The 16,344-nt window shown below is 39.9% G+C and overlaps 1 protein-coding gene across 1 annotated transcript in view; it reads right to left on the bottom strand.

Moving 5' to 3' along the window:
- LOC146031378 (uncharacterized) overlaps nt 1–12,137 on the bottom strand; it is a 58,373-nt gene extending 46,236 nt beyond the window's left edge. Inside the window, exons 1-4 of the mRNA XM_083158443.1 lie at nt 11,980–12,137; nt 6,901–6,986; nt 3,390–5,732; nt 1,453–1,644 (exon numbers count right to left, since the gene is read on the bottom strand). Of these exons, the coding sequence (XP_083014569.1) occupies nt 1,453–1,644; nt 3,390–5,732; nt 6,901–6,955 (2,590 nt within the window). The 5' untranslated portion in view covers nt 6,956–6,986; nt 11,980–12,137. The remainder of the gene's footprint in view (nt 1–1,452; nt 1,645–3,389; nt 5,733–6,900; nt 6,987–11,979) is intronic.
- Nucleotides 12,138–16,344: the final 4,207 nt, after the last annotated feature.

The raw sequence follows: 16,344 nt of genomic DNA, 5'->3' as shown, positions 1-16,344 counted from the left end.
GTAGAGACTTGAGGGAATCTAATGGAGCATACACACGGGGAGACTGTGCTGAGCAATCTGAGCAATGCTAAATCACCCAGATCACTCATCAAGATCGCTCAGCACAATGCAGATCATGCGCCGATATATCTTTAGCTATATCGGGCATCAGCTGTGTTGCACAGCCGACATAATATATCTGTAAACTACGCCATTAACAGATATACAGTATCGATGGTACACACTGTCCGATGGTACATCGATATATCAGCCTTTCAATCAACTATTGTGTACGCACCTCAAGCCAGTGGTTTTCCATCCACAGTTTTATGAATATTCATGCTTGAGCACAGATGGCTAAATCATATCCTTAACCCCTTTGCAGTTCAAACTGTCTGGTTTAAATATTTAAATTAATTGTAATTTTTTTTCCATTCAAAAAATGTCTACAGTGAATGTTGAATGATGTTAATGTTCTTATTTTAAAGTGGCTCACCATTAGTTCTGCTACTAGCGCTAGGGCTGTTGAGCCTGACTAGACGTTGGACCTTAAAGGGTTAAAACCTGGACTATCAGGGGTTTATTTAATAAGATGGTAGTTCTATTGAATCTGGGATGTTGCTAAGGGCAGCCAATCAGGATCTACTTCTTATTTATTTAGCACCTTCTAGGTGATTAGAAGTCATCTATGGTTTATGGCCGATGTCAAATAGATTTGTCATCGATGGGGGGGGGGGGACCAGATGGTTTCCCACCATCGATGTCAAGCTTAAATGAATAGTTTTGTTTTTGCTTTTTCCTCAAGGTGCCGGGACACAGAGAATAGCTCCCCCCAACAACGCAAAGCCCTGCCCCCATATTCTGATTGGCCCACAGACCAATCAATCAAAGAAAATATTGATGGTCATCCATTGAATAGTACTACACTATCGATGGCCAGTTGCACTTTTGCCATTGATTTCAACCATCGACAAAGGCAATGAAGGCCATCCCTACTTCCAGGAGATAATAGATAGAATCTAATGGTTGCCCATAACGATATCCCATCTGCAATAGAACTCCCAACTTAGTAAATAAAACCCTTAGGGTGTTTTGAGGACGGAATTTTGGAACTTCTACAGTAAGGTAATGGAATAGTGCGCAAAGAGGTTGGTGTATACACAAATCTATCTCAGAGGGATTATTTGTAGCGTAATGTGAGGCAGAAGTACTGTAAATTATATTGTTCTTGAGCTTGATGTACATTAAGATATGTAGAACTCAACCTACATATATGTGCATAAATAGACTTTTATTACTGTATGTGCATCTTGCGTCCTGTTTGCATTCAGAGCACTTTTGCGTCCACCTGAGAATCTTGATTTCTGAAATGTTATAAAATTCTGTGAATGCTCTGTTCTGATTTTGCCTGCTTATATAATTGTGCATAAAAGTTGTAATGTGATTTAAATACAGATATAAAACAACTCTAACCCGACTCCTCGTTGATAGTGGCAATCGAGCTTCCTCCTGTTGAATTAAAGTTCTTGGTTTCTTTAAACTGTTTCCTTTTCTTAGCCCATTGGTCTGACCCTTCTTCCTGTAGATTTTCACAGCTTCCTGGTTCCTTTAGTACCAAATCTTTAGGCAGTTTCAGGTGTTTGGGGAATGTGTCTGATTTTGTATCTATGTTAGAAAAAAAACACAAAATCATTTCCTTACATTAAGTTACATTACAAATCTAGAATGACATTTTCTAGGCTGTGTACTGAATACAACATAACTCACAGTACTGTAGGAAGGCAAGTCGGTTTTCTGAGAAATTTCCTAGACAGATCTGTATATAGCCATAACCCTTAAATACAGATCTGTTCTCATCAGTTTCACTTTCTACCCAGCAGCAATTATCGATTTTAATCAAAATTGTTCATTTGTACTTTCTGAGATTTAGAATGTAATTTCATTGTTTTACATTTTTTATGTTGTGTCACAATGACAATAAACTATTATTATTATTATATTATTATTTAACTATCATTCTAACTGGACCATAGTTGCCTATCCCCCTGGATCCTGCAGGAGAGTCCCATTTCAAGCTCTTATGTCCTGTTGCCCTGCATTGTGAATCAAATCTCCCAATTCTTTGGATTCTTCAACCAGAGGTTATGAGCAAGTACAGTAATTTGCTGCACTCACTAGCATGATTTCTGCATACTGTACCTCAAAACATTAGAGGTCAGTTAGGCATGGCCTCATGGTATGGGGGCATGGCCTCGAGGCATTCCCTGTTTTGTCACTCTGGAGGTGTTCACAGCATTCCTGGAGATGCTAGGATGACCATCAGATACTTTCCCTCACATAGGCCCTTCTTCTGATTGAGTCGGATGGCTCCGAGTGCGGACAGCGGATGGTTGGTGTTTGTGCATGTGCAGAGGCGTATCTGCACATGTGCGAACGCCTCACATGTATGAACACGGCGTGAGGTCCATGCAGAAAATGATCGTACGGAACCATCTGAGCAGGGGGTGGAGAGGGAGAGTTTGGGCTCATTACTACATGCGTACGCCCCGCGTTTCATGGGCGTTCCCATGAAAACGCTGGGCGTATATTTGGTAATGCGGCCGTGACGCACGTGCGGGGGGCGGACAGCTGACATAGCCGGATGTCAGCTGCCCGCCCATATCCCTGCTTTCATACGGAAAAATGTCTGAGTGGTCTGGAGCACTCGGTGCTGCCTGACTACTCGGTCCATCATTCGATGGTCGGCTACCATCGGAGGATGGGGGAGGTTCCCGCAGATGGAGGAGGTGTTCACATGAAACATCCACTCGCAGTCCGTTTGGTCGGCGTCTTACTGCATTCGGACGGCGTGAGCGATCCGTACGGTAGGTGGTGCTAAGAACACTCCACTCGGTTCCTGTCCGAAATTCGCATCCGTCCGATTCAACTAGAAAAAGGGCCTTTGTGTCGATACCTACTAGCAAACACAGTTGCTCTCATAGCAGTGTGTAACCACCCCAACTGCCCCCCTCCCCAACACAGAACACTGTGGTATAAATCATGCAATCTCCCCTCCCGTATATCCAGCAATTATTTTTTCATTGGATGAGCCTTCAAATTCAGTAAACACTTGGCCCAGTGACAAGTTTCTACTAAATTGATAGGTTTCAAACTGGATCAGCTCCCTAATGGCTAACATACTCATAATATACAGTACCTGTTGTTGTAGGAAAATATATTGGGGATTCAAAAACAAATTTATTCTAATTATTGATTTTCAAGTTTGTTAAAATATTCAGTTGAGCTCACTAAATATTACTATAATTAAACTTTTTAAACAACTCAATTATACAAATACATTGACAACTCACAGTTGTGGTCTGAAATGTATTAATACTATACACTAAAAATAAATCATCAATATCATTTACCTTTGTTATTCACTGTCTCTTTTGGTATTTCTGTTTTCTCCAAATATTCATCGAGTCTTTCAGCATTTTTGGGAGAACTGTCTTGAGAATCAGACTTTGGGATGCTGGGAATCTGACAGGGTATTGATTCAAAAGAATTCTCGGGAACTGCGCTATCTGAGCTATTTCTTGGTGATGTGTTGTGGCTTTCCTCCTGCTCAGGACACTCCTGATTTATTTCTTTCAGCCCTGTATCCTCAGGCATGTTGCCGTGGTCTTCCGTTGATAAAAAAGGGTCAAACGTCTCAGATGTCTGTGAAGAGATCTCCTTGTACACATGTGGACTATGGTCTTCAAATGAACTAAGTATTTTGTTTTCTACATCTGTCTCTTCAACATCAAATACAGGTGTCAATACTGAGTCTCTGTGGGTCATTGCAGATGTAAACTCTTTTAGAGGTTCTCGGTGCAACCTAGAGGCTATTGAATCACTTTCACCTTGGATTAGTACTCTTTGGTCTAGATCTCCTGTTATAACAGTAACGACTGATCCTCTTCTCTTTTCAAAAGCATTTGGCTGATTAATTCCTTTTGCATGTGAATCCAAATGGAACGTCTGTTGGAGACATTCCAAAGAGACTCTGCTATTGCTGTTATTTCCTAGGATATCATCTTTTGAGGTTCTACGGGATGGGGGAGTTCCATGCATTGAAAAGTTTTTGCTCTGTAATTCTGAGACATCAAAAACTTCATTAAGATTATCACTGTCTAACATGTCTTCATCAAAGCCACTTTCAGTATACTCTACACGCTCTTCAACATTTTTCAGTACATCCTCTAAATCCTCATCTGCCACCATCTTTTTATTTATGTGCCATGGAGAATACAAGAATTTCCTGTCTGAATTCTCAGCTGGTGGTAGAACTCCAGAATCTATGTGAGCAATATGTTCAAATGGCACGGGGTAATAGTCTACTTTTCCTTTACCCTTTCTAATATGGCTTGTAGCAGAAGGTTGGGGCTGTCCATACATTTGATTTCCTTGAGTCATTGACTTTGGCATACATGAGTTGGACTGGTCACCCATTTCCAAGAAAGATTGCCTGACATTGCTAAAATCGACAAATGGATCATAATACATTTCAGGAAATGTCTTTCGTCTTATTACTTTGGCAACAAAGGGACAATCACTTTTTTTCAAATGACAGCATTTTGTTGAATCTAGATTTATGTCCTGATTGGAAACAAATGAAGCTTGGCTGATACTGGCTTCATTTGGCTTAGTGCATTGCTCCCAGCTTCTAAAGTACTGCAGACGGGGATTTTCCCTAAAATTAACTATATGTTCTGTTGAACAATTCCCATCCTTTAACTGCCTTGGCTCAGCTTCCAACTCAGACCAAGAAGATGATATTGGAGATGTAGAATATGGTTCTTTAAAACAATCTTCAAGAAGTAAGGCATCGTCTTCTGTATTTACAAAAGCTCCTTTTTCATCAGCAAACTCCGCAGGAGGAGGAGGCACATCTACATTCCACTCAGGGCAGCCATACTTTGCACAGAATTCTTTACCCTCATTAAGACTAAAATCAGATAAAGGGTATGAGCTCCATGATCCTCCTGTTGATCGATAATCATTGGTTTGAGAAAAACCGCTCCCAAATGCATCTTCCGTTTTCTTTTGTACTTTATCAGCCTCTATATGAACCATTAGATTCTGGCTGACTGCTTTATACCTTACTTTAATACCTTCTCCTGTAATCTCTAATTTTATTAAAGGCTTGTCACAAGTATGCTTTGTAGGTGCTGAATTGTCTGTGTCCTTCCTATAATCTCCAAGAAAATCCCATTCCTGGTCATCATTGAGTTTACTTTGTTGGTGTTGCCTATCATGGTAACTACGGCTCTTCTTAAGACTATTTCCATTCGTTATTTCAACACAAGTTGTGCAGTTTTGTGCTAGTCCCTTGTTTATTTCCAAATTTAGCTGAAGACAATTGGATGTGACTTGAGCTGCAAAATCTCCACTGTCATCTGCCTGTTCAGTATCATTGTGGAGTTCATTTTTATCCGCCTGCGACATTGCAGATGTATCATGCAAAATGACTCTTACAAAATTCTCTGCATTTTCAGATGTCGATGGACTTGATGTTATTTTACTGTCCATTAGTCTGTTTGGAACATCATGTTCTTTCTCCTTCCCATACCCTTCATAGTTCTGACATTGTTCTTGCACTTTGCTAGAGGAGGTACATGAATGAGAATTATAATTTGCTTGCTTCTTTTCACTGTCCATGAAATCCAGATCTATTTGCTGATTAAATGATTTTCGATGGCAACGGCAGATAAATGGCACATGTTCATCTTAAAAAAAGCACACAATATTTCAACTGATTATCTAATAGAAACCATGCATGTGTCTTTTGTAATGTTTGTCAATGACTAAAGCACAACAGTCTACTAAAAATAGCTAAAATGAGTTGTTTAAATATACAGTAGTACAAATGCTGCAACATTTTTTTTCAGGGCAACAATATTGAACTCTGAGGGTGGACAGGGAATATTTTTAGGAGCTGCTGGGGAGGTTGACATATCCATTGCTACTTCACAAAAGGACTTGATGTGTATTTTAACAGAAAAAGTTACCGTATTTATCGGCGTATAACACGCACTTTTTTCCCCCTGAAAACAGGGGGAAAAGATGGGTGCGTGTTATACGCCGATATGCGTGCTATACGGCGGTAAATACACCCGACGGTACCTGTATTATATAATAGGTGCGCGCCAGTGGTGTCCAGGTGTGCACCACTGGCGCAGCACCTCTACCCCATACCTCCGATTAGCTCCAGCCCAGTCCCCCAGTCCCCCCCTGTCCCTGTGCTCCGGCGATCGGAGCTTCCCCGATCCCCCCGGCCCGCCTGTCACTTTACAGTGACGTCGGCGGCAGGCTCGGGTAATGTCGGCCAGGCTCGGGGGGACTCGGAAGCGCTCAGGCACCCGAGTCCTCCCGAGCCGCGAACATCCCCCAGCCTGCCGCCGACGTCACTGCTAAATGTGACAGGCGGCTAGGAAGGGGGAGAGAGGCAGCAGGTGCTGGTGCTGGCTGAAGACCACCGGGGGGCATATGGCAGTTGGCATCCACCTATGTACTGGTGTTGGGTCTTGTTGAGTTATGTCATCCTGCGATAGTCCTAGGACAGTGCAACTCACTCTGCACAGTCATAAAGCTAAGACCAAGCCAAAAGGAATCTTCAGGCTAGACATACATTATGCTCTTACAGGTAGAGAAAGATAATTGAGCAAGCTCAGTACCATGGGAGCGGAGGCGAGGGGGGGGGCGGGCTGCTTCTAACCTTTGAGTTACCCTGAGTTACCCTTAATTTGCTTCAAAGTTTTTATTTAGAAATTTAACTTTTTTTCCTGAGATTTCCCTTTTAAAATGAAGGTGCGTGTTATACGCCTGTGCGTGTTATACGCCGATAAATACGGTACATGTATACTTTATTGAAAAATATATGGCTATATATCTTACAATCGTCACTTTCTGAGTTCCTCCTGTTCTTATTTTTCCTTCTTTTTCTGCTCATTACTTCTTTGTGGAAGTGGTTACTGTTCTATCTGCACAATATACAAAAAATAATGGCTCAAGTTAATATAGCAATAATGTATGTACAGTATATATTAAATAAGCCAGGCATTGTAAAGGTTTTCTTCCTCCTGCCTCTTATCTATCTCCCCCACTTCTCTCCCACCCACCATCTTGTGGTCTCTCATGCCTGTCCTACCCCAGCCTCGCTGTCTCTCATTTCCCCTCCCCCCCAATCTCCGTCTTTTTACTTTCTGTCCCCTTTACCCCGTCATCTTCCTGTATCTCATCTTTGTTCCACTCACCTGCCTCATTCACCCCATCATATTTCTGTATCTCATCTTTAACCCTCTAACTCCTGATCTCTCCATATCTTATATTTGTTTACCTCACCCAAATCACCCTATCTCTCATTTCTCTCCACCTTCCCCGCCATTTACTTGTCGCTAACCTCTGTCTCCCTCACCACTTGTCCTCATTAATTCTCTTTCCCTTTTCTTTCCCCCTGACTCCCTGTCTCATCTCAGTCCCTTACAGGAAGTCTACCATAAACAAAATGTATTGGGCCATGGCAGTATTCTTTCCCTCAACTACTTACAGTATGTGTATACCCAGATAATAGCTTTCTGAGAAAAGGGGTGTAGCGAGGGTGGCTTCAGTGCTGAAAACCTTAGAGGGCAACATGCTGGAACTTTTATCCAAGATGGGTGGATTTGTTTGGAAATCCAACCCATCAGAACTTAGAGAATCTGAGTCCCCCTGCTGAGCTTGGATCTGATAATAAGGCAAAGCTATGAGATCGCAGCATCAGTGTTTTGGTCTGGAAAGCTGGCTGCTGTTGGATCCAACCAGCGGCCGCTACCATGGTAACAAGCTGCAAGTTGGCTTAGAATGGCTTTCTCTAAGCCAACCAGAGACCTGTTATCATGGCAGCGGACACTGATTGGATCCAACAGGCAGTATGGCCTCACTTCACCACCCTCCATGACCTGATGGGAAGCATCAGGTCATTCTTCACTTTTGTTAAAAAACAGGGCTCTATTTATTATGATTTGTAGACAGCCATTAAAAATATTTATCTAATGAGTTGCAAAATGAATAGAACATTAGGTCAAGGCATTGGCAAGGCTGGGAATAATGATATTTTTTTTTTAAATAATAATTTTGTCCTTCAATCTTTGATTTTGTCAAATAATGCACCTTTTGCAGCAATTACAGCATTGCAGACCTTTGGCATTCTTGCTGCTAATTTGTTGAGGTAATCTGAAGAAATTGCACCCCACACTTCCTGAAGCACCTCCCACAACTTGGACTGGCTTGATGTGCACTTCTTGCATACCATATGGTCAAGCTGCTCCCACAAATGCTCAATGGGGTTCAGATCAAGTGACTGTGCTGGCCACTCCATTACAGACAGAATACCAGCTGCCTTCTTCCCTAAATAGTTCTTGCAAAATTTGGAAGTGTATTTTGGGTCATTGAAAAAAAAAAGGTAATTTGTGTAGTGTCCTGAACACTACTATTCTGGCACATAAAAATATCAAATAAGACTGACAATTAGGATCACCTGGTGCAAGTGATCAAGCGATCAAGCAAATCCTCTAATCTCAGGAGGGAAAAAAGCAAAAAAAGTTTGTGCGATCACTGCGACTGGGGATTTTTTTTTGTTAATATTGTTTATTTCCTCTAGTTTAATTATGCTGCATTTATTTAGGATTATTGCGCTTGCTTCCATACAAAAAATGTTAATGCGTGATCTTAATATAAGTACATTTTATTTTTCTCTAAAAATGGAGACACTTGAAAAATATATTCATGTACAGGTATACATCAGGAAATATAAAACAAAATATTAAACAGAAATATTAAATAATAAAAAATACGCATAGAATGAAATCCGATATTAAATAAAACAGATGAAAAATAATAATGTACTGAAATGTCCAAATGTTATTTTTGCTGCTGTTTTCTAAATAAAGAAAATAAATAAGTATATACTGTGTCCTTTTATTCATATTATACCTCCCAGTTTAATGAGGGGTATATGTGCTGGTGTCCCGGCAAGGTGGAGAGGCGGATCTGCTATATATTTTAAATTGATCGTTAATACCAATAAAGGGGGATTTAGTCAGCCCATAATATACTCACAGCACCTGGGTGTGGGGGGGTTGCAGTCCCTGAGTTTCCTTGTACTGTATATGGGAAGGTGCTCTTGGATGCCTTAAAGAATGGTGATTGATCCAATGCCGCTGGTTCACAAACAGAGCAATGATACCAGGTTTAACGGCATCTGCCAGAGGTGGTTTGCCTTGAAAGGTAGGACAAAATACGTTGAAGCTATCTCTCCTCCACCCGACCACTCACAAGCACCTTGGGCACCAGATATTGAACTTGCCGCCTGGCACACTAAGAATACCAGCAGTCCCTTCATGACAGAGATGCAGACCGTAGCATGGGGACTAAGGTCCGGTCCAGCACGCTGTCTGGTGAGATCATTACATTAAAGATCACAGACACCCCACCATTGGCACGCCAGCTTCTACGCCAGCCTACATGCTACATTGTCAGACAGACCCTCTATTTTTGAAGAACAAGATTAGACTGCCGGGTTTCACATGAACGTTCTCTTTTTTTCTGGTCATTTTGACAGTATAATCAAACCCACATATTTGATGCCCCAGATACACAACTAACTCAAAGGAATGCCATTTTTTTTAGCTTTTCTAATGAGCAAACCCATTTTCAGCTGTGCTGACATAATTGCACAGGGGTTTTCAAGGGTTTTCTAATCATCCATTAGTCTTCTAATGCCATTATCAAACACAATGTACCATTAGAACACAGGAGTGATGGTTGCTGGAAATGGGCCTCTATACACCGATGTATATATTCCTTTAAAAAAACAGATGTTTGCAGCTAGTATAGTTATTTACCACATTAACAATGCACAGTATAGAGTGTATTTCTGTGCTTTGCTTTAAAATATAAGGACATTTCTAAGTGACCCAAAGCATCTTAACAGTATTGTACACAAGTAGACACTAGAGGGGAGAAGCAGGTGACACCACCATTGAGCTCCTTCTATGAATTTATGCCTCTAGTAATTCACTATTAACACTATAGATGGACTATGGCATTAATCCGAAGCTCAGTCCTCAGGGACCACTAACAGTACATCTTTCCAGATCTCTCAGTTGGTGAACAAATGTATTCATATCTGACTGACACATTTTAAAAAACACATCGTGCAAATTATTATTCTAATTATCAAGGTTAGGCACTAAGTGGAGGGTTATATTCTGTATAATGTTCAGTAATTCTACATCACGTGACTGTCACATGGCTATCAGGACCTGGAGGAAGTTGAAGGAACCACCGGGATTAGGAAGCAACCATTAGATCACCAGGGATGATTTGTTGACTGTTCATTATGTTGATATATCATCCGGGTACACATGAATGCAAACATAAACACTGTTCACATATTCAACATGCTGACATGCTGTACATCAACAATTCAACCACATTGGCATTCTCATGTCGACATGATGACTTTTAACAACTCAAACCGCGCCATACTGTATTTCCCAGTAATTGGCAGATAAGCAGATCTGGTGGCAGTACACGATGGGCTTTACTAAATAGATTTGAAATTGCCATATCCTAAACTAATACATAATACTTGGAGGCTTTATTACATTAACCAGTTGCAAGTGTTTCACACGTACAAAGAATCTAATCTACAAAAAGCGTTGTTGACATTGTAGTGGAAAATGAGTCACTAAGCTGTTATTCTATATTACAACGCATACGTAGCATGTGCACTATAGTAAGGTGATTCACATTGCCACTTGCTAAGGCTAAAATATAGGGTTCCCAGATAGCCTTTCCAGACCAGGCAATTCTAACAATAATAATTGAAATGTATAATATAATCTAAACATTGTACATGAAATATTCAGAGACTTAGAGCAATTTTTTTAAACAATTCAGAATATTAAATATCTAATGTAAAGGAGACATTGCTTAGAAAAGACTTAAATTAATTTTTCAGTTCATATCATTTTATATATTACATCACTAATTCATTGGAAAATAAAGACTATACATTAATGAATCATTATAGTTAACATTCCAATGTATTATATTAAATGCAAAGTTTGAAAATTATATTTAGAAAATAATATATGATAAACATTCTAGAATTCAAATTGTTCTATAAATGATGACACAAAAACTGTCATATGCACTTTATGTTTATGGCAGGGTTCCCTGTGTTGATGATGGTCCAGGATCAATTCAAATGACTTATGGTCAATGTAATAGGAAAACCAGTGTGTGTGGCGGCCAGCCATAATCTATGTGGGCAAACGACACATACTGTAAATGACTGTAAGAATGACATATCAACACAATAAACTCAATAAAAATTTTGTTCCTCTGAGAAAAAAATTCTAATAATCTGGGGATCTGAGATTGAAAAAAATGTCGGTAACCGCTGGTGTATGGTAACATTTGGTAATTACAGTACATGATTATAAGAAACTAAGGGTGATATTTAATAGGATGAGAGATTCAGAAAGTGAGAGATTTGGTAAGAAATCTCCATTTTTTTTAAAGCGGCAATCATTTACACTTCAAAATCAAACTGGGTTTGCAGTGTACTGCAAACCCAGTTTGATTTTGAAGTGTAAATAATTGTCGCTTTAAAAAAAATGGAGCTTTCTTACCAGATCTCTCACTTTCTGAATCTCTCATCCTATTAAATTTCACCCAAGATAACAAACATTATCAGTATAGTATTTCAACAATTTTTACTAACTGAAAACTACAGATTCAAAGTGAGCATTTGTACAATGCGCTGTATTAATTTTTCCCATGTATAAAAATAACAATATAAAGTAGTATATACCTATTTATAAGAAGTAGTTGAATAAGAGCTGATATTGTTACTGTAGCTCCATAAAGAAAAAAAAAAATTGCATACTGTAGCATATTACGCATTATAAATCTATAGAAACTTACCTAAAATGGTTTTGCTTCGTAAAAATGTCTACTTGTAGCCTAAATTGTTCAATCAGTACAGGAAGAGCATAGTGCATGTCCAGTGCCCAGCTACGTCCAGCTTCTTTCTCCTACTATTTTTGTAACATAAGCTCAGAATCTGATTATCACCTGTAATCCAAAGTAGAATATAGTCTCCCTTCTTTAATCAGCCTAGCAACATGGTTCATTGGTGGACTGGGTTTACAAACAGGATATCCCAAACACATGTATTAATTTAATAGCTCAAATTTAGTAAATTCATATTAATTCTATGATTAGCTTCCCTGAAAGCATACCTACCTACTGTATATTGACATGGGTACATTGTTGTTATCTAATGCATGCTATAGATAAACAAAAGCATGTGTGCAGTAAATGTTTTAGTCAATACTATCAATTAAAAGAACATTAAATGCAAAGCCTTGCTTTCAGCAATGCAGATTGTAGGCACACAAATCACATGTCTAGCCCCAATTTATTTATGCAGAATATCCTGCTGTATATAGTGGCAGATTAAATCCAAATTCCATTTATGTAGGACCCGTTGTGTGCTGTGGCGGTGTGATCAGTGATGTGTGCTGTGGTGGTGTGATCAGTGATGTGTGCTGTGGTGGTGTGATCAGTGATGTGTGCGTGCGGTTGTGGCAGTGTGATCAGTGTTGTGTGTATGTGGTTGGCACAGGGAGTTTGTCCTGTGCCGTGGTGTCTACTAGATCCACAAGGGTCATACTGTAGCTAGCACCTACCTTACAAGACTTTAGTATATAGCTCAACTACAACAAAAATAGTTTTTATTTTAGTGAAACGGTGCTTACTGTATTGTCTACGGTTCCCTGAGTGTTAGGATACTTTAGGTTATTAAAAAAAAAGAAAAAAGTTAACTACTTTATCACCCATTTCTAGCCACTGTAGTAAATTAATAAAAACAATGACTTCTTATCTGAAGCTTTTTTTACTTTTTAATATTAAAGCCAGAATCACATTACTGGACCAGGACAGTAAGGGTTAACTTGCAGATGTGCATATGTGAGCTGGCTTTGAGTTTTAATTTATAATAAAAAAATACAAACACTAATGGGACTCTACATGGGTGTCCTTTGTCGCACCTGATCTATGCCTTAGTTATAGATTCCTTGCCTGCCAGCATTGGTCAGCCTTCCAATATTAAAGGGGTCCAGGTTGGTTCAGGGAACTTTAAATGATCTCTATTTGCTAATGATGTCCTGTTCACTCTATACTCTCCCTAAGTGTGCTCCCCAATTTGTTGGCTCTCCTTGCTTTCTTTTGTAGTCTGTATGGATATAAGATCATTCATACTCAAAGATTGAGAGCACCCCCTCTTTCGTATGCCCTGGTCCCCATTGGATCTTCTCAATTTTAATTATAAATTTGATTTGATTGTCAAAATTAAATATTTAGGAATCTTTGTTATTAGCACTTTAGATTGATGTTTATCATGCAAACTACCCTGGGATTCTCTCCTCCCTATGGGCAGACCTGTTCAGATGGCAATCTTATTAAATATCCTGGTTTGGAAGAATAATAGCTATTAAAAAATCTCTTACAACAGCCTCTCTATTTATTTCATACATTGGTGATTATTGTGCCAATTACCGTACTCCAGAAATGGTTTGTACAGTTTGTTTGAAAGAAGACGATCCCCAGAATTTCCAAACCTAATGAGAAAGACTTCCAATGGTAGTTGAGTATTCCCAGATGGTAAACTACAGGTATGTTACTTGGCTACTCACCTCAGGCAGGCCATGGCATGGTTTACCCCTACTACTTCTCTGAGATGGGTTGAAATTCCAGAGGCATCGGATATGTGGCAGATTTAGTGAAAGATGATACCTATATGAGTCTGAGTGACTTACAAAATAAGTTTTCTTTCCCAAATGTAAATGTTTTGACGTTTTTACAGCTGAGACACTTTGTTACATCCCTATGCTGCTCAGTACGTTTCCGCTATTGGACCTCATTGGAATACTTAGGCATAAATAGCTCACACAGGAAAGGCATGATCTCGTATTTATACAGTACACCTTGTTACTGATTTCTGCAGAACCTACTACTCCTAACTATGAGTCACAATGGGAAAAACGTGTAGACTTCAGGGCTACCTTGGAGGAGGACTTCCCTTTCCATAATTGCGGCAATGTTACTTCCGTAGGTACATGGTACCTTCCAGATTTAGTAAAATAATCATTTACATTTCCCCTTTGCTAGAAAGGATGTGGAGAAATGGGCTCTTTCATTCACATCAGGTGGTTATGTCCAAAAACGATGAACTTCTGGGATGCTGTAGCGGCCCTAGTAAGCAAGGTGACTAATATAACAATCACTAGGGATATTTTTATCCTTCTGGGCCTCCCCATAGACTCATATACTTTCAAATAAATTAGTTTCCCAGATCCCTAATGCAGTCCAATGCCTTATTGCTTCTCAATGGAAACACCTTGACCATCCAAAACTTCATATAGTTAGTAACACGAATTTACATATAGCTGATAAGGAAAAGATAACAGCTTATCCCCATAATAAATCACTCTGGTTTATTCAAAAAGGGAGCTATTGATTTTCCTTCCATAGTATCAGCCTTCCTCCGTTGGTTCTGCCCTTCGAAAAATTAGGGATCTTATTTTCTAATCATACGTAACACCATTACTTAGTGCACACCTTTGCATATATTTTACTTGTTTTATTCTTAATATTTGACATGTTTTCTATTGTCCTAGTTCTCAGAGGGTTATTTCTTTTCCATTTTTTTGTTTTATTATAACATCAATTTCCTAAATTGTATTGTATTTTTCTTTGTTATATATAAACTGGATTGAAAAGTAATGCCTCCATGGCTATCATTTTTTTTATTTGTGAATGCATTTGAACACTTTTTACTGTACATGTTGACTAAGTTTATCCTCTATGTAATGCACAATTAACTTTTCATTGTAGTCCCCATCCCTTTCCTCCCATGTGCTTCCATAGGAGTATGCAACACATTTTCATAGGGCGTGCACCATTGGAGGGGCGTGTCCATCACCGCCTACTGGGAATGTCCATCACCGCCTATTGGGCATCAATGCAAACTAAATAGATGGTGACTTAATTATGTATATGGATTTCAGAATGAATCATTCCCCCCAACACACACTTGAAACAGGGACATTGCCTGCTAAAGGCGTGCTGCAAAAATTTACACTGTAATGCCCATTACACATAATGCCACACACACATAATGCCACACACCGTAATGCCAATTACACATTATGCCAGGGCTTGACAAATCTTTGTAAAATAGGGACAACAGGGACAGTGCACACCGAAGGCACTAATAATGCTGGGCACTATCTCTGCTGAAGCTGGAGTGCTGGAGACCGCTGGAGGAGAAGGCTGGATATACAGGAATGAGCATAGAAACTTGCCTTCGCAGCCTGGCTGTACAGGCAGACCACCACCACTATTTTTCAGCAAGCAGCGGCTGCGTGTGACATCGCACAGCCGCCCTAAAAATGGTATGGACACGCCATCCTGTCACCGCCCACACTGCCAATCAACTGCGATAGATCCTTAAGGGATGTGATTGCACTTAGAGTTTCTTGCGCATGTGCAGAAGTGCGAAAATTGTGTGATAGTGTTTTTTGCACTTCTGTGCATAAATCTTGAATCAGTTCCTCGCATGAGGTAAAAACAAAATTAAACAGATCTTTCTCTAAATAAAGAAACCCACATTGGCCCCACAAAAAATACACACAAATTGGCCCTCCACAGGGACAAAAATAAACCCAGAAGATATTGTTTCTTGCAGATTAAGATCTAACACTTGGCAACCAATTCTGCCGCATTTAATATAAGCCCTCCGCATTCTAGCTGCCTGCCAGGTACAAGGTGTGTACCCAGCTACTTGGAACTTTGTTGGAGAACCCCCTTTTTTTTTTTTTTTTTTTTTTATTATTATCATTTATCGTTTGACCCATGGGTAAAACCGGTCAAAATACTGCAGCCGCGCGGCTGGAAAAATATGCGCGCACGCAGTCACAAACTCTCCCTCCTTCACGGGACACTACTCCGCACAGCACCCCGACAAAAGCTGCAAGTGCCCCTTTGCAACCAGAAGTTACCCTGGCTCAAGTATTGGAAGCCGTTAACGCTTCTGAGTCCCGTTTGTCAATACAAATAAATAAAGTTCAATCTGATATTATGCTCCTGCGGGATGACTTACAGAAAACGCGAGACCGGGTGACGGAAACTGAGTCCCGTATCTCAAGGGTTGAAGATATTCTGGCCCCGGTGCAAGTGCAAATTAAATCGATGTCGGACAAAGTGCAGGAGCTGCGTAGCAAAGTT

Source organism: Crinia signifera, chromosome 1 (assembly GCF_055691185.1).
Source record: "Crinia signifera chromosome 1, ASM5569118v1, whole genome shotgun sequence".
Lineage (NCBI taxonomy): Eukaryota > Metazoa > Chordata > Amphibia > Anura > Myobatrachidae > Crinia > Crinia signifera.
This window is presented reverse-complemented; position numbering and strand designations above follow the sequence as displayed.